Source organism: Seriola lalandi, unplaced genomic scaffold (assembly GCF_002814215.2).
Source record: "Seriola lalandi dorsalis isolate HSWRI2012SDOR001 ecotype SW California unplaced genomic scaffold, Sedor1 jcf7180002054417, whole genome shotgun sequence".
Lineage (NCBI taxonomy): Eukaryota > Metazoa > Chordata > Actinopteri > Carangiformes > Carangidae > Seriola > Seriola lalandi.
Window position 1 is genome coordinate 418,901 of NW_019524970.1, and position 19,926 is coordinate 438,826.

At 40.7% G+C, this 19,926-nt stretch overlaps 1 protein-coding gene across 8 annotated transcripts in view; it reads left to right on the forward strand.

Annotated features, from left to right (window-relative positions):
• Positions 1-19,926, forward strand: part of kirrel3b (kirre like nephrin family adhesion molecule 3b) — a 155,721-nt gene that overhangs the window by 110,409 nt on the left and 25,386 nt on the right. For all 8 annotated transcript variants that reach the window (XM_087175113.1, XM_023410224.2, XM_087175114.1 and 5 more), the window contains 2 exons: positions 4,101-4,258; positions 10,628-10,778. In XM_087175113.1, coding sequence (XP_087031239.1) covers positions 4,101-4,258; positions 10,628-10,778 — 309 coding nt within the window. The remainder of the gene's footprint in view (positions 1-4,100; positions 4,259-10,627; positions 10,779-19,926) is intronic.

Consider the following 19,926-nt stretch of genomic DNA (forward strand, 5'->3'; position numbering starts at 1 on the left):
GCCTATCGAAGGGACCAGGATGGGTTAATGATTAAGGTTAAGTTGTAACAGACCAATTGGATTTCTACATGAAATAAAAATTTTAAAAAAGACTGCTGTGAGCTTATAACCCATGTAACGAACTAGGATGTAATGAAGCCATGGGTCAAACTAACACCAAGAAACTCTTTCAAATGATGAAAGTAATGAACTGGCCGTATCTTACAGCTATTTTAAAGTCTTAAGTTGAGACCACATGCTTTACATCTTTGATTAATACAGACGTGAAAAGACAGCACAAACCCCTGACTGATCTGGTATCAGTTATCTTTGATCTGTAAAAAACCTGAAATACGTGTGAATGTCGGCGTCTGTGCGTACACATGCCAACAGTGTCTATGTCTGTGAACGCACAGGAGAATGCAAATTTGTGAAAGTATTGAAAGGGATTACCTTATTATCCCCAAGAAAAAAAATGTACTGAGTGGAGCATGGGTCTGCAGTGAGTCAGCCCTGTAATTAAAGAGGAGTGATCAATCTGTACCACTGACCACACTACTTATGCCAAGACCATCGAATGGCTGCAGTAAAGAGCTAATTTAGAACCATTAGGGACTGCTGAGTTTGCAAACAGTCCAGTAATGATGATGGCTGACTCAAGTTCAAGGCTTGGCCTCTGTATAACTGTCAGACCTGGCAATCATAAGGCGGGCTCAATGGAGGATCTCGGCTGAAGAGAAAGAGCTAAATATCGATTTAAATTAATTTTTTCTTTGTCGTTCATTTGTGTTCGTTCATGTATTCAGTCCACGCTCTTCTAGCGGTGGCAATCTCAAAAAGATGCCAAGGAAGCACAAGCTGAGTGCTAGTTACACACAGAAAACAATTCCAGTCCAGGCTGTCACAAACTGTCTCCACAATGAAGGACAGAAAGATACAGAGGTATAGATGCAGGATGGAGGCAGCCAGGCATGTCCTTCTTCTCCTTGTCTGTTCGCGATTCACCCTCAGTGTTCAGCTGGCAGGCAGCCCAACGGGGGGACATGACCTGAAAGTGTAGCAGTGCTCTATTTGGTCTGCCTGTGACCTCCTCTTTCCTGTGTAGCTCCACTATGCATGGAATCATAAACTCCTCTTGCACTGTATGCTCTGACATCCCTCAATGGAAAATATAAGGCTGGATAATAGCAGACAACTGAGACTATTAAAGGTCAAACTGACTTACTGAGACAGTCAGCAAGGGTATAACCACATTCATTAGTTGTGTCGCCTTCTGACCAGGTAGCATGTATTTATAGACACTGATATGTTCAAATATGTGTGAAGGAGGAATATTTCCTTCAAGAGAGAGCAAAACTCATCGGATCGTTCTTTCTCTGAGAGTTTTTGAGCACTTCTAGGCAATAATAGGGAAATCACTTCACTTGAATGTGCAGTGAGTGAGTCCTATCATTCACATACTGTCAGAATTTCCTTTCTAATCTTCCCCTCTCCACAAAAAAAAAAAAACGTTTATGGCTGCCTTATATGCCTGACATTTAATTAATGTTTCATTCATGTGTGCAAGAGAGCAGTGACAGCCGGCCAATAACACTGGATCTTTGCAATCAACTGTCAGAGTGCTATCACCGAGCCTCACATGTTGCTAGTTTTCTTTTATGACAAATGGGAGAGCTGTCTCGCGACTGCCTGCTCATAATGCTTTTCACATGCTCCCTGTCTCATTTGCACACCATGCAGTAACTCTATTCTTAGCATAAGAATAAACTCATGTGATCTTCTTGACCTTGTTTCCAATTGCTGATGAAGGACCAGAAGGTGACCACATTCTCACAAAGATTCTTTCTTACTTGCATAGATCAGCACACTGTGTTGTCTGATCTGCTAGTGCTGACCTGAGATTCCTCCACCTCTCCCACCCATCCGCATATTAATGAGGAGCAGATGAAAGGGAGCCGGCCCGAATTAACGCCGCAATTCAAACTCAAACACACAACAGGAACTAGAGAGTGGGAATTGTCTTTGAAATAGCAGATTTACTGGTCCAGTTGGTCAGAGTTATTAGTCTGGTCAAGTCGGAGTCCAGACTTTACTGTTCCCACAGTGCTCTGATTCACTCCTTACTCATTGTAAATGTGTGGTAATGATGCTTGTTTTGTCTGATAATTTGGATCAACGAATATTTTCCATGTTTTTAGTCAATTATTTTATGTAATGCAAAGGCACTAGTCATAACAGCGAAATGCCACCCCCATGCACTAATCAACCGCAGCACTTGAAGACTAAGCAGAACAGGAGTGTGATGTTTACGACCAGTGTGCTGCCCCACTTGCTCTGCATCATGCTACAAATAATACAAGGACCATTCGTGCAATTGACTAAAGCTACATCTTAAAAGTTGTAACCCTTAGATACAGTATCACTCCTGGTTGACTGTGGTTACCGTGGCAACATCAAGTGTGGTTTAAAACAACAGCAAATAATCTTTGAGCAACTACTTTGACAGGAATGCAGCTTAAGAGCAACTGTATGAACTAATGTTTTAATAAAGAAGTCGGTTACAAATAGGTGCAACTGCAATCTGATTTCATGTAATTTCACCATGAAACTAGAAATAGCAGTTAGTTACCTTGCTAAGGAGGTGAAGATGTGCAGACTGTCGCCTGCAGCCCTTCATCTAACAATTCACTGTGAATGCTCCTTCTCTTCCCATTACGATCCGCAATTTTTAAAAACAATCGGCTGCATCGGTGTGGAATGCTTGGTTTGCATTAGCCGTAACTTAATACAGCTCTGATACAGCATTAGGCTGAAATAAAAGTGAAATAAAACAGTGACACTGTGTTATGTGCTGCATCATTTCATGTGAAGCCCTTGAACACAGAACCCTATCTCAATCCAGCATAGGAACAGCAGACTGCCATTAACAATAAAAAAATATGATAAAAAAAAAAGTAATTACAGAAGTAAATGGATTACAACATTTACTGTCAGTAATTTCACTGAAGAGTGAGAAACATAGATTTCTGTATGCACAACTCTCTGGAACCACACTCACATTTATGTGTACCATAAAACAGCCCTTTTATACTTATTGTCATTAAATCTACAAAACAGTGCCCCAAATTAAATTTTCTTTATTTTTATTCATCTCAGTGCTGTCTGACAGCATAAATCTAACCCATAACAACCTTCCTTCCAATCATGATGCTTTTGCTGGGGAATATGGCAGCTGCCTGCAGCCTTTGATTTCATCTTGCCCCAGATCTGCATTGTAATGAGCACTCAGGTCAATCAATAATTCACCGCAGTTTCAGTTATAAAAAAAAATGGAAAAAAAAACAGATCAGCTCATGGGTAAAACAGGAAGAGGTCTTTGATCAGTGCCATTTAGAGGCACATATAACACTGTTGTGATGCTTTCTTCTCTCTGTCATATTTGTCAAAGCCTAGAGGGGGGTTAGACATAGACTTAATTACATTTAATGCTGACATTTATGTGTGTACTGTATGTTTAATGGGGAAATTTGAGTGATGGCAGAGCTGATTGTTATTTAGATATTCATGCTGTGACTTGTGCAAAGCTTTTGGTGCCTCTACTACTGGTTTTTCATTACATACGGGATGAATCTACTTCTCACTGTGAAGTCATTAACTTCCCCCGAACAAGTAAATGTGGCTTTTATTTTCTAAAGAAACATAAGTTGTGTACAATAAACCAAACTGTGGTCTCTTTTTGGTACCGTCAGTGCAATGATTGTATGAGAATGCACTGTATGATGAGGTTAGGTTTCACACAGTCAAATCTTTGCAGGTGCCATTTGTAGATACAATAGTTTTGGCTCATGTTGTTTAGTATATATTTTCAGTACCACGGTGTTGTGGGATTGCAATATATCAGACAAACAAGACTGATGCATGTAAATGCAATAATAATGAAGGAAGTTAATACCAGAGTGCACTTATGTTACATATAGATTAAAAACTAAATTAGAAGTCTACATACTTCACTAATAGTAGTACACAGTCTGTATTGATTTGCTGATAGTATATCATCCATTCATTATCATCTGTTTATCATATGGCTAACACCCCCTCTTTCTCTGTGTCTGTATCAATAGTTCCCCCAGAGGACCCAGTCATCAGTGGAGGGCCGGTGGTGAGCCTCAGGGCTGGTGACCCACTCAATCTCACATGCCATGCCGACAACGCCAAGCCAGCAGCCTCAATCATTTGGATCCGCAATGGAGAGGTCCTTAACGGGGCCATGTACTCCAAGGTAAGCATAGAGGTGTGTGTCATACCAGGTTTGTAGACTGGTTGGGGACAGGACGGGGGTGGAACGGTGGGCGAGGGTTACACGGCGCCGGCACTTTCATTCTCAAGAGCAGTTCTTCTTTTATGAAAGTAAACTGAGATGGAGAACAAAAACAGCCGTGGCCTCATAGTTTTTGCATGTTGCGCTTAGCTCTAAATAACTACTGCAAAAGCGTTAAACATCCATGAGGTGTTTCAGAGTGACTGCCTTAGTCATTGGTGGGCGTTTGCCTCAGCATCCAGACTGCTTTTATGAAATGAAATCCCTTGAAAATCCAGGTTGTGTTCTGATTAGAAAAAGATTGCTGGCCTTTTTTTTCCCAATATACAAATCAACTCAGACAAGCAGATGGCGAGATCATGGAACTATCACTGACTTTGCATTTCTCTCTGGTGTTCTGATCTCCTCCTTCAGTGGCATTTTGTCGCCCTTCATCTTCCCAACCTGTTATAAAATATAAGATGTCACGTTCTGTGCTGAAATCTGCCCGAACCTTTTTCGTGGCGCAGTATGATTCTCGATGACAGATCGTGTTTCTACTTCTGTTGCCATAGTACACAATAGCCACTGTTCACACCAGCCCAATGTCATGATCACCTGACCCCGCAGACACTTGACTGACATTAGCCCACGAGGCTAATCATGCAGTCAACACTGTCATGTTCTATTTCCATTTAAACAAAGGACATAAAGAGACCAGGCACTTTAGAGCACTAACACCTCCCCCGCCTTCCCTTGCTCTGTGCGCTGCCTCATCCCATTATCGGCTTTTTTCAAAGAGCAGATAAATGCCATTGATTGGACCAGGCCGATTTGAATAAAGTGATTGCTGGAGATGCCGCTTACTAATGGTGGGCGGAGAGCGCGCTTCCTGCCATCACATCCTCTCGGAATGAAGGCAGATATGAGGACATTCTGTGCTGGTAGGTGATGGATGTGCACATGCCTATGCTGAGCCCAAGTATGTCCCTCTTCCCTCTTATCTCTATTGCCTACCATTAAAAAGCAATGGGTTCGATTAAAAGAAGATGACTCTTTTTTTGGGTCCGAAGAGCAGTAGGGGGACATTTTGTAAGCATAATCATCTGCTCTGATGGTCTTCTCATATCCCGCAGATGAGGAGGACTAATGTGAGCAGATGTGGTGGTGGATTCACCAAAATGGATTTTCTTGATGGTGTCATATCTAATGGTAGCTCTGACCCAAAGATAATTTCCCACTAAGGCCTCCCAAAACCTCATCTCTATGACCTCTTAGAACACTATTTACTGGATCAGTGGTTAAAGAGAGAAAGTATGATTAAAGGTGCTATGTGTAAGTTTTCGCTATTGCTACACAGCCAACATTAGCTTTCACAGCTGTTTACTTACCAGTCTAGATGTTCAGCATCAATCTTCATTCCTTTACTTGCCAAGAGTTGTATCCAGCGATGGGAAGCAAATCCAATTTCGCTTGTATTTCTCTCACTCTTCTCACTTCTTCTACTGAAGTAAGCATGCTAACCAGCTAGCCCCAGCACATCCCCGTCTCATAATACTGCTTTGCGATAGTGAGTCACTGTTGTTTACCCTCAGTTCAGATTAAGAGGATGAAGAAGTTGTGCTGCAAAGAAGGTGTATACTAACCATCCATTATCATCACCACCACCACCCCAATCCAAAAAAAACACATTAGATGGCTGAGAAACCTTTAAAGCTATCACTTGACAAAAATGTGTGTTAATTTTACCATGTAAGAGAGTCACTTTGTGAAGATAGCTTTGAAAAACTGTAGAATATCATGGAGGGGGCAGCCCAAATAATTAAGAAGCTTGTCACAGTGAGGTGAATGGATCAAAAATCAACACTAGCTGTGAAGGCAGAGGAAATTAATGAATAATGTTCTCTCTTCCCTCAAACACTCAAATCCCATCTGCTCCAGTGGAGTTGCTCAGTGGCAAACAGCAAAGGCCTGTTTGTAATATGCAGCCTCCAGGTCTGAGCTGTGGTTTGGAGGTGTGCGCACTTGCTCTATGATACTTTTGCACTGGAATGGTACAACAAATCATTTGAAAAACATGATGCATTCCCCTACCAGAAAGTCATTCCCCCCAATGTGCTACACACTGTATTTTTCTGAATGCTCTGGTGGCAAGCTGAGAGGTGAGCAGGCGACTGGGAGTTATCACAGTGTTAGGAGGTTTAGAAAAAAAAAAAAAAAAGAGAGAGACCTTTTTTATGAGCTGGTCTTGCTGGCAAGAACAGAATAGTGCTTTTTTATTGTATACTTTCTCAGCTGTGCCAGCTTTGCTCTTCCATGCCAGGTAAAATAGCTAAAGTTGACATGAAGCTGCTACCATTGATGTATATCACTTTCAGCAGAGAAAATAATTATTCTTCATTTTTTCCACCCTTTTTTTTTACCTACAAGTGTTCAAAGCAGCTGGTTTCCCTGCCTCTCGGTTTCGTTATTTTTCTCCCATATTTCAGGGGAGGTTTTTTTTTATGTAATTAGAGCACTTTATTGCATTTTAATCGTCACACCCACTGAGTAATAGGGTCAGAAAATACTACAAATAAAGCAACTAATTAAATTTTGAGTGGGCATTTACCATGTTAGCTTTTTTTTGTTATTGTTGGTGTAGTCTTTCCCAGCAATAAGGGAGATTATTAAAGTCAAAGGGCTCTTTACCTTCAGCACTAATCTGTTTCATTGTGTCAGTTTTAAAAGATCTCAAAAGATTTTGGCAAACTAATTAACCTCATTTATTCTGTCTTAAAACTAAAAGTGCGATCTGAAATATAGATCTCTTCAATTACTTTTAACAACTTTTGAAATGATCTTTTTGAGGTGAGTTAAGTTAAACAAAAGAAACCTATTTAACCTCAGTGACCAAGAGGGGGGGTGGGGTGGGGGGTGGATCTATTTTCACTTTTTCAGACGAAGTACAATATTGAAGCAATTAAGTGTTTTAGTGAAAGAACCCCCGTGTGGTCCAGAATTAAACATGACTGATTGAATAAAACCCAGAGATACATTTGATATCAAGACAAAGGCGTGTTGGACGGGTTATCAGAATATTAATGATGTATGAATCTTGAGCGTTTGCTTACTTGGTAAATTCAGTACCATCCCTGGGAGGCTTCTCTCCTCTACATTCCCCATTACTGACCCAATCAAGGCTTTCTCTGCATGCCAGCCAGGTCTCAGTGGGTCATTTTAATGTCTGAACATTTTAGATGACTTCAGGGTTTAATGAAATACTCATAAAGGATGAGTAATAGGGCTGTCTTAATGTTTTCCATGAACTCAATTATTAATCAGATTACATAGTTAAAGGTAAATATGAGACTTATATGGCTTTATAATAAAGTCAAACTTACAGCATTCATAAATTGATGAATAAGCTTTATCTTGTGCAGATAAAATGTCTGAAACACTGAAGACATTTCAGCCACATCCAGCAGAAACACAGTTCTACTATTTCACAGTAAAGTTGATGAAGGTTTTAATGTAATGAGTCTGCAAATTAATGCACATGTTGCGGTTTTTGTATAGTAGCTACGAAATAAAAGTCCGTCAGTTACACACAGGATACTAAGTTAGTCCATTTTCTGGCACCAAAATCCCAAATTGTTCCCAGCACATATAATGTGACAGATAGTAACATTTTAAAGACATTTAATGATGGTCTGATTTTAACCACACTTAAGACTCACAAACTGTTTTGTATTTCTAATAAAATTAAAACTCTTTCACCAATTGGAGTTAAGTTAGAATGGTTAAGTTATTCAATGAATTTATTCAGTCAATTCAATATGCATGTTAAACTTTCATAGATGGACCAGCAACATTATGATAAAAACAGGTAGAATACAACTGAGGTTCAAAGTAAACACAGTGCAGTGTTGGGCCAAAAATTTAGCAGCACATCAAGTTTTATTTAGTAGATAATCTCTTTGGTTCAGCTGTTTGTTTTTTTAAATTAGGAGTTAATTTAGTCTGATAGGCTTCAAGCCACTGGCTGGTATTCTACTGACAGGTCACCCTCTTCTTCAGTTAAAGGTTGGCTGCACAGTTGCTGCTTTAAGTCTAAGTTAAGTTAGCTGTTGTTATCTTAGCTGGCTCTGGGTTTTTGTAGCTGTTGTGCATTATTTTGTGAGAAAGAAGAGAGTCTATCTCAAAATCAGAGCCATACTAACCACAGAAGATAGTCCTGCAAAATACTGCCAATTATGGTAAATAGCAAAGATTTTGTAAAGACGCTCAGCTCAAACCAAGACTGAAATGCCAGGAAATATTAGACTTTGTCTCAAGAGAGCTCACAGTTTCTACTGATGTTTGCTAACACATTACACAACACATTAATCAGCTTGATAAGTTGAGGGGAGACGAGACTAGAGGTCAAAAATCATGTGATGCAGCTTTAAACATACCTTTCCATCTCAATCTTGTTACTTCTGCCTTTCCTCTCCTAGCATGGTTAAAAGTATTTTTCACATAGGCTGCAGGCAGTCATATGAAAATTTATCAGTTTGTAATGTGACATGGTGTTGAATTCAATGCAGCAGTGAGCTAACCCCCTTTCAAAGATTAATGACTTCAGACAGGTCCAGAGCGACGAGGGAAACAATCCTGATTGTGTCAGAAAGGATATTACATTGACATATCCCGTGTCTGACAGCTAATATGTTCTGCTTTAGAAGTGACATGCGCACAACTATGAATTTCATCCCATGGTTCCTCACATACAAACGGACATCACAGAAACATGGATGGCATTGATAATGTCCTTACACTGCAAAATGCCCATTAATACCCAGAAAACCTTGTTTATCTTCATTGTTTTAATGTCATATGCCACTTAACAGGCACCTTGAAGTACATGCACTATGAAGTGGTTAGATGAAAAAATTATTTTTGAAATGTCTTGCTATTTGATTTTACAAGGTCCATGACATTTTAATGATATTATTCAGAAATGGTATGCTTAAGGAAGAAAGAGAGCCCAAAGTTAGATTGCAGTTTTATTTAATAGAACTTTTGCATTGGAGAAAACGAGGAGATAATTACCACTGGTTTATACATATGACAATGAGGCGCAGTTTGACTCGGCTAATGATCAATGGGTAGTGATTATGGTAGTTGAAATATATATGTAGCTTTCTTGAACTTTGTGAGAACATTTGTAATGTAACGTGTAATGTTCATTCATGGGATCTAAATGATCTTTTGTGCCTTTCAATAACTTGCACCTTTCACTAACCTATTGTACATATACTGTATATAAAGTGCCATTACATTTAAAGAGGAAGTTGCTTGGAGACTGAAATGCTGTATGCACCATGAGAATCCAAATAAAGCAAATATCCTTGAAGCAATCCATACATTTGCAAGGCTCATCTAAAGGTAGCAGTGCAGTAAGGCATGTCCACAGTGAGCTCCCCCTGGTCAGCACAGTTGATCTGTTTCTATATTAAGAAAATGTTTGATGTACTTCTCCATAGCAGGGTCTTCTTTTCTTCAAAAGCACAGTGCAACAGTGAGCCTCCTTTAAAGAGATGGCAGGGAAATGCATCTTGACTTTGTGGTTGACCACACTGTGTCCCGTTGCCCACACAATTTGTTCTAGTCAGTGACTTTGTCTCTGACTCTGTCCCGCACTGGTTAACATAGACTCTCAGAGCCCTCCCCTGAGCGTTTGAGGGAGACTGAGAGCTACTGAGCGCTACCAACCGATTCCAGATGGCTTCCACAATGTAGGGCTCAGAGGATGAGCGCTGAAAAGAAGATTGATTTCCTTTGTGGAGTATGACAAGCCATGCACTAGAGCGCAGCTCTCCAGACACACAAAAGAGGCTCAAAAAACATATTTCTACTTTTTTTTTTTTTCTTTTTTCATAACAATCAGCTTTGCCTCGGGTTTCCCAAGAGACAAGATGTGTGTATTCATGAATTTGCTGCTGTTTTTTTGTTTGTTTGTTTGTTTTTCCCCCCAATTTTGCACCTTCTCCATCAAAACTTATCTGTTGAACTGCTACTTTGACCTCTCTTCTGTTTATATATCATTTAAACTGTTTATAATCCCAATTTGAATTTAAGCTAAACTAAAGATACAACCCAGTCTGTATCTGACTTTAAGTTTAGAGTTGTACAGTATTTGCAGTTTACTACCCAAAATCAAAAATAGTTGGAGATTCTGACTCTTGGTTATAAAAGTGAATCCGTGGTTCCAGCACAGCCAACCAACCATACTTGGTATAAATTTAGAGACTTAAAACAACACAACATCTACACAGCTGCCTGCACTGTTGCTTTCAACTTGACTCAGTCCCTGTTCACTCTTTGCAGACCTTGCTCCGGGATGGTAGGAGAGAGAGCACCGTGAGCACGCTCTATCTATCGCCTTCCAACATCGAGACAGGTCAGCAGATCATCTGTAAGGCCTCCAACAAGGCAGTTCCCAATGGCAAGGAGACTAGTGTCACGATCGACATCCAGCGTAAGTATACCACCTCTCCTACTCTGTCTCTGGCTTTATTGCTTTCAGTGTCTCTCCCTTTGAGAGTTATTGTTTTTTGAAGTCCCTTGGCTAATGATTGAAGTACAGATGGGAGGGAGGGAGGGGCAGTCTCTATATGACATGTATTTCTCAAAATATGAGGTATTTCTCTCATGTAGAGGCAGAAAGTCAGACAAGCATAGGTGACTAACACTGTAAACGCGGAGGATTCATTTTAGGCTCTGATGGATATTTAAAATTGGTTTCCATTTTGCTTTCGTACCATGTAGGTGGGTGGATGGGTTGGTGATGCATCACTTTTTTGTTCGTTATAATGAAATATCAGAGGAGGTGTCCATCTAAAATGAATGGGATTGTCTTTTTTTTTGGTCCAACTACCTGCCTGATGTGGCACTATGCACACCATCTCCACCTCTTTTATTTCCTCGCTCACGCCATCAATCTTTTTGATGAGAGCATGCACAATTCCCCTCTAAAATAGACAAAGTAAGCCCAGCGTGTAAAACACATTCAGCCTCAATTGTCAGGGAATCTTTTTTCGATCAAGAAGCGTTCACAGTAAGAGAAGGGCTTTGAACAAAGGGATTTTGCATCACTCACAGCCCCTTCAACACCATTAAGTATGACTAATAAAGCAGAAAATGCTATTTAGAGAGCCATTATGACTGACGGCTCCATTCTTTTCATTATGTACACCACAAGAGGCAAGCATGGCAAGAGCGGGCACGGCACGAACAGGCCAACTCAGGCGCGGGAGTAAAAATGATTAACAGTTGTTAGTGTTTGCAACCCTTGCAGTTTGTACTCGTCATTTTTTTTTTTGTCATGCAGTCAAAGAGGGAAGTCTGCCCACATGTAAACTGATTTGTCACTATGTATAATGATGTGTCTGTGATAAATGCTCACCATCGTAGCATCATCCTCGCTTCTGAATGTATGATTTAACCCTGAAAAATGAGTGCAGCAGATTTCTCATAAGCATTCCAAAATGTGCTCTTTACACAATTAAAGCTCCTGAAAACATTATTCAAAGTGTGAGATCAAACTGAGCGACAGCAGAGACTAATTGTCGAGATTCAGATTGTCTCCCACAAGGCTAAGCCTCTCGTTTCCCGTGCCTCCATGCTCACTCCCCCCCCCCCATGCAGACTTGACAGGTAAAGTGTTAGGCACAGTTCAGCAGAGCCTCCGGAGTTTGTGCTAAGATCCACTTCCAAATTAAGCTGCTCCTGAAATGAAACATGCTGTAATTGAACTTTGATTCATTCGTGTTGGGTATCAATTTAGTTAATTTCAATGCTGCCTAATTTGATTTCAAGGTTCTTGGCTCAACAGCAGTATTTGTAACACTGCAGAAATACAAAAATACAACCTGTGGTGACAACTGTGTTGTGCAGCAGATGCGCTTGTATATGGAAGATATTATGCATTTTATGACTAAAGCATGAAACTTTCTCCAGTGTTCCTATAAACCATGAAGTTTATTTTAAGACGTGGAGGCATTTCAGATGTGACTTCTGGGACAGGGCAGAGCCCCCTGGAGTAATGAGTGTGGTCCAGACCAAACTAGCATGCTAGCTTCTGATTAGCATGTTCGCTAATGTGCCAACTAGTCATGTAGTTCCATAGAACACACAGCAGAAGTTGTCAGTGTTTTTAACAAGGTATAGCTACCTTAACACCAGGTGGGGTCTCCACTCCCCCTGCACTCCCTATCTGCCCCACTGGTGTTGTCTAATGTCACGTGTTAGTTTTTTGTCGTAAAGGTGTGTTTAGATTTCTGAACTGTATGTTGTACACAAATAGAAGCTGAGTTTCCTGTGCATATTCACATGTCTATTTTTGCTACTGTAATTTGTTGAAGTGATAAATTTCACTGAACAATGATATTGCACGAATGGAGGAGAAACCACTCAGATGTCAATGTACTAAACGCTGCAAAGAAGGTGAATAAAGAGGAGCACCCAGACTTTTTGTGACTATAAAAATAGGTGCTGAATAAATAAAGGATGGAGCACTGGCAAGGCAATGGGAATAATAGCACAGGAACCTTGAGCTTCATCTCTTTGAAGACTGGATACCACATAGGTCTGGATAGGTCTGGCCTGTTCAATTGCTCCTCCATAGAGTACAGTGTAGGTAGGACAGCTGAGTGGTAAATATTGATGCGAAGCAGCTGTTGTCGTACAGGGGCAGCAGCACGCAAAAGCTGTGTCCTGAATCAGGGGCTCGATCCTCTAAAGAATGCAGCCAACAAAGGTGAGTCTTTAAATGACGTGAAGGCCAGGCCGAACCGAAACAGACTAGATAATTGAGTTATTTTCGCAGAGGAATTGTCCTCAAATGCCTTGCCAAAGTTTCACTACCTGTGAGTAACTTTGGAAAGTTACATGATACATGATGCGTCAGTGTAGCTTCTAATTATCTGTGAGACTGTGATTAATAACATATTGACAGCAATAATGAAGGGATGCCGGGATTTATTCCTGGCTTCCATTCTTTACACCTGATGTGGCATTTACATGGATAAATTTCAAGTTGTGTTTTTACCAGTGTTTTATAACCACCTGAACCAAAGGTTTATGTTATTTTTCCTGACTATGACTTGCCATTCAAAAACTTTATGATTTTTCACAGTAGACATGCAGACTTTGCAGAGGATCCAAAGCCTTAACTGGGACACAGTCAGCTACAGTGAGCAAGGAGTAGTCTGGACACAACACAGACTCACAGACAGGCTCAAAGGAGCATACACCTGCATAGGGCAACACACAACACAGGTGAGACAGATGGGAGATACAACTAGGCACATCCACAGATCACAGACACACCAGGATGTGCTTTCCTCAAATCTCTTCATCAAACATCTAATATACTGATCACATCACAGTTTTTCATCGAAAACTTGATTTTCATATTTTCCTTTTTTCTTATTCTTGTCGAATTCTATTGCATAAACACACAAAAAACCTTGACCCTGTACTGCCAATATTGGTTCTCAGCTCACAACTCATTCATTAATGATAATAATTCAATAATAAACGAAGCTGGAAGTTAACATTTTACAGACTGAGAGACCACTGTCATGCAGTGGAAAAAAGGCCAGACAGGAGAGTGTGTATTACCTCTTTTGGAGCACGAGAAACTGAAACCTCTCTTTCTTCTGCCCACTCTGCTACCCTGTTAGTGAGCCTTTCTTAGAGAAGGTGAGAGTCATCATCCTACCTATCAATGCAATTGTTCCTTCAGGCGCTCCCTGTCAGCTTGTCAGCTCGTGAAATAAATGTAACACTTGACCATCTCTTCTTTACAACTGTGCTGCGGTGTTCTCTCTGTTCTCCAGCAAGATCCAGCCACATGTCAGGATCTAACAATACTGCCTCATAATTGTTGGCAGTGTTAAACGCTACTACAAAAAGTGCATAGCCAGTAGCTAAGCCAGCACTGACATGCCATATGTTTAGCATAAGTTGGATATCATCAGACTTTGCCAAGTTTTCCTTTGCTTTGTATCACAATGAAGTAGATTTGGGTGCTACGCATGGACTTAATGGTATTCATGTTTACATATTCATCACTCAAGGCACTGAAGTTACTGTTTAAGTCAATGTTATTCCTGTCATGATCTGTTCCCTGCTATATAATAATCTGCAAATACTGTATGTACATATGCCAAACATGAATAATTGCCATCTGCCTATGAAGAGTGGTCAGATTTATTATCTCCTTTCTCAAGCTAAAGAATTGTAATGTAAATTTGGAAACTGCTTTCAGTTTATTTTTGTTTCAGTAGAGCACCACAAAAATGCAGTTTCAGTTTTATGGAGAAAAAAAAAAAATTATTATTTTGCACACAAAATCCCATGAATAAGGCGCTAATACCTCTAAAAAAAATAATTGGTTGCCATGTTTAGTGCAAATAATACATTCTGTTTCATGTTCCTTTTCACTTTGTGCTCTCATGAGTTTTGTAAGTGGTGCAGCAGTGTGCCTCAGTCCCATAACAAAGATGGAGGGATTAATAGCAGTCTCTGGTGAACGGTTGCTATTAGTCTAAGTGGGACCCTGGTGAGGGCCGGATACATCGAGTCGCTGGAGCTGCACTGCACTCTACAGCCACTACTGTCCCTCCAAGATCTGATTGAGTTACTTTGTAATTTACTGGCGTAACAGTCCATTTGATCTTTGGGTAGAACTTTTGCCTTAATTTTGGTCAGGATGATGAAATGAAAAGTGGAAAGTACAACCTTTACACTCAGCTCAATTGGCTTTGCTGAAAGTTGAGCTTGATTATGATTTCAAAGCATATAGTTTTGTTAAAGTAACGTTTGTACTGACTGTGAGGACGGTCACATGAGTCTCAACTCAACTTATTTCCCTTTTTGTAATCAGAAGTAGGAAATTATGAGTTGACAGCTATTGAATACAGGGTAAATGCCTTGCAAATAATTCCCTGACACTGTGAGAGCTCAGTATTGAACGCACAGAGATGAAATTGATATTGATGCTTTCATCAAATACCCAGTAAGATGGCAAATAAGCAAATTTCCCCAAATGGCTGTGTATCCCCTGAAAATGAGGATAATGTCCACTGAGCATTTGAGCTCTCTGAATAAATGCTGGTATTGCCTATTGCATGTCTCTTTGTGTGTATTAAGAAAAAGTCTCATTTATTTTCCTGCCCCGAGAAATCTAATTGACCGTATTAGTGAGATAATATTAATAGCAACAAAAGTAATTAAAATCTTCTTAATCTGTCTGCCCTTCTCAACATTTTGTATTCCACTCACTTCTACACTTAGGTGCCCTTTTTTCTCTCAGCTCCATCCTTATAGCAATCCAAATGAGAGTAATATAAACACAACTTGGCGCATTGCTCTACAGCTTAAACTGGCCTAAAAACCAATGCATTTCACAACCATATTTTCTTTTTATCATCACTTTAAGGCTCCTGATTTACATCCACCTCAGCATTTTCATTCCCACAGAAGTTCATACAGCGTTATCTGACCTAAGGTTACACAAATTAGCATCTAAATACAGTATGTACTGGTGATGTTGCCAAAATGAAAGGAATTTAGAGCCATCGGAGGTGATTCAGAACCCTGGGTAGACTGCTGACTTCAGTTGTCCATACCAGTCCATTAGCTGGCTGTAATTATTTGATAGCAGAGGGGTGACTACCCCCTGACGCTGTTTTCTCCAGCAGCATGACTTAACTTGCATTACACCCTTTGGACTTTAATCAGTAAGCTCCTCTACCCCCCGGCATAAAACCACTGCAGTGAAATATGATTCTGATGCTACAGTTTCATGTCCCGCTGAATCCCACTCATCACACAACTTAAAATATTCCTCAAATATTTTCGAGTCCAGCTGCATATCTGCAGAGCATTGCCCCACATAGAAACACGCTTGCAAACACGCAGTGGGAAATGAATACGCTGGGGACGAGCAAAGCCAAGGTTTCTTGTGTGTTTGCATTGCAAACAAGCTGAGCCATGTGGGGGGAAAATGAATGCCATTTGTTGGGACTAATTAATAAAGAACATGCAGATGTGCAATTGGGGAGGATTTGCTTTTGGTAGCTGGCTCAGCTACATGCTCTCCCTGCTTAATCAAGCAGATAATGGCAAATTCATCAGAGACAGAATTTGAAAGTGAGTCGGAAAGAGCACAAGGATAAGGGGGGCGAGAAAAGGCTCAGAATTTTCTGTACATTAAATTAAGCTTTAATGATGCTGCAACACAGAGTTATCTCATGATCTTATATGTTAAGATGTGATTTCTTATCACGCTTCCAATGCCCTAAAGATCCGTCTGATGTTCTAAAGTAAGCTTTGACTACTATCTTTTGATTGCATCTGTAACAAAACTTTGATGCTGTGAACATATTTAGACACTACTACAGATGCACCGTGAGGAAAGTGGCGCTCCTTATTTAAGCCGCTCTTTGAATACCAGAACATCTGCCTTCATTAGAGTGAGTAAATTCTTTGCTGTTCCACGGTTGACTGTCTCATGATCAATACGTTGGACCTCAGGTTGTCAGTCAGTCTGTTTTTCCCTGCAGTGTTCCACTCAGTCAGCCATATGACAGTCATGCCCATATTGCTAAGGCTATAAGCCACAAGCGGATAGCCCCCAAACAGCATCCCCCATCCTTCAGAGGCAGCCGACATTCCTGGAGTTTGAGGCTGGTCCTACTGGAGAACAGCTGTCTACAGTGACCCGGAGAGATTGGAAATTGAGCTTTAAGAAAGGGAAAAAACAATTTGTGTTGGCACTATCTCCAGGAAACAGAGAGAAGTTGGAAGATTGTTCCAAAAACACCATCTGGTCTCTACTTTGAACTAACCGATCAAAAGCTGTCGGCCAACTATAACACAACCCCAGCCCCTCCCAAACCCATTCATCCTGTTGTTTTCAGTGGAGCTCCGATCAGTCTTACTACCCCCCCCTTTTTCCTTTATCCAACCATCCCTCCCCCTCTCTCTCTTTCCCTTGCTACTCCTCTCTTGACGAATCTGAGGAATTAACAGCCTTGCATATTGATGTGCTGTCACATGATGCCTCAAATGCACTCGCTCAGGAACTCATGCATTTATACATCAAAGTAGCAAATGGACTTCTTTATTAAGTAGATGTCTGTCATATCTGAGAGGTCAAAGGTTAGGGAAGTGACAGTCCCAGCTTCACACCCAAGGCCTTTGCTGGCAGACTTTTGACAGTCGTTGCTCCCATGGCTGTCTTTGCCTGTGGTTTCGTCTGGGAAATGGAACTATCCGACACATTGCTCGTCTGACTTAGAAATAGATGTAAAGTCTTCATGACACCTCGTCCTGCTGAGAGGAACTGAGGTCTTTTTTGCGGGAGGGTCAGTTTTTACACCTAAATCATTTGAAAAGAACTTTAATTAGTAGCCGGTTTGACAGTAATGAGCATTTGTGTCCTTAGATGTCTCTTGGCAGTAAGACCAGAGAAAAAGATTTGCATGATTGAAAAGTACAGTAAGGGAATGCTTTTAGTGAAGAAGGCTTGTGAATTTAGCTTCTACATAACTGTGTCTATTAGCAAAGACACCACCTCCAGATCTCCCTCGCTCTCTTTTTATGTCTGCCTCTCTCTTTACTCTCCACTCTTCTTGCTGGATTTTATTACCTCCTCCACCACTGCCACATCTGTCATTTTGCCCCTGAGGTTCCCTCTGCCCACATTTTTGTCCACGCAATTAACCGCTCGCGATGCTAAAAACACCTACAGGGCAGCTAAAACTGCTGCTCGAGGCATAAGATAGGTTTCCTGTTTTATTATGACACTCACTCACATGTCCTTTCATGTGTACACATACCCCCCCTTTAAACATGTGCCTACACATACAAACACAGTTGGCTGCTCAGTACCTGGAGAGACTTGCTGGTTTCACTGTGGCCCTCAGTCTTCCAGGATCCACAGTTGTTGTTTTCTTTCCTGGCCTGGGGAGAACTGGCACAGGTGGAGCTCATGGATTTGAAGGTGGTAGAGTGGTTGGTGGAGGTGGGGAGGAGGGGGGGGGGCAACTGTCCTGGAGGGAAATGTGCCCGCTGATCGGGAATACGGTGTGTGCGCGTGAGTAGGGGGGAATATGGCACCTGGACCACCCCTCCTCTCTGGGGCTTTGTGGCAGCTGAGCCAGCCCAGAGCATCTGCACAGCCACAGGGTAAAATGCAGTTTTCCGACGCTTCTTGTCCACACACACACACACACACACACACACACACACACAAATCACTTTCCATAACTATACACAGTGTTGTTTGGCTTCATTCTAGCAGTGTTTGTGTGCCTCTTTAATTCTGTGCAGATCTCTGTGCCCACTACTGCTCTTCATCCACATCCAAACACAGTCCCTGGTTAGTAGATTAGTATTATTGAACACAAAGCAGATAGACTTAGTACACCTTTGAAACAGATGGCTGCACCAGCATCAGACCCAGAACCAGCTCTTTCCCCTTGTGACGAGTTTACAATCCATGATGCCTTATCAGTATCACACTGGTACCACTAATGTCTCTGGAAGTGGCAGAAAACAGTTACCCCGCTAAGGAAGTTTGTGGATATAAATGGAAATATGCAATTTACACTCAGCCACACTGAAAGATGAGTGTAGGTCATGTTCTAAGTATGTGTTAAATATGATATAAGGAACTCATATTAAGATGTGCTTGCAAGAAGCAATATTTGGTTTCCTTGACAGCTAATTCATAATAAATATTTCTCTCCATCTACCTGATTCTCCATTAACATAAAGGTCAGCTTTATGATTTTTCCTTGCTGCATTTGAATCTCAATAAAACATAAGCAGCCTCTTTTTTAGAAACCCAGGGAGATAGCTTCACCTACTTGAAATTCGTTCTCCGAGTCTGTGGGGTAAAGAGCTGTTTGTTTCACATGGGACAGGATTGATATGGAAATGAACATGTATCTTCAAAAAGAATCCCACCTTTGTCAATTAGGATAAATTAAATTGTTTATTAAATTTGCATAATATGAATACTTATTATTCTAAGAACTATTTAATTGTACTGTATCACAGAGGTTGTTCATTGTTTTAATTGCAGTGGATTGCACTATGGACTATTCACTGTTTGCAAATTGCCATTTACTGAAACTCATTATCAAGTCAAGTTTTCCTTTGATTCGCTCCTTATAACATTGCTAATGAATATGTGGGAATAAAAATAGCATACTCTCTCTCACCCCACACCTGTGAAATACACCACAGTGTTATTCAACAACTGGGCCTAGACCCCTAGGTGGGTGGCAGCAAGATTAAAATAGGGCATCAAATTATTCAGGAGTAATTGCCTATTATTCGAGGGAAAATGCTGCCACAAATTGTGATAAGTTGTCACAACTGCTCTAAGCGCTGCCACAGTGTTTTGTGAGATAATCTGAATAAAAAGACTTTCACCTAGTGGTTTTAAGTGGAGCATATTTACCTACAGTATTGTGTGTGTCATACAGCTACATAAAAGCTTGCCAAATCTGTTTTGGGTCACAAGAAAAAAAAAAGAAAAACATTTGGCAAATGTAGGTTCTCCCAAATAAAACTGAGAATTTATTTTGCATGTTGGTGTGTTTGGC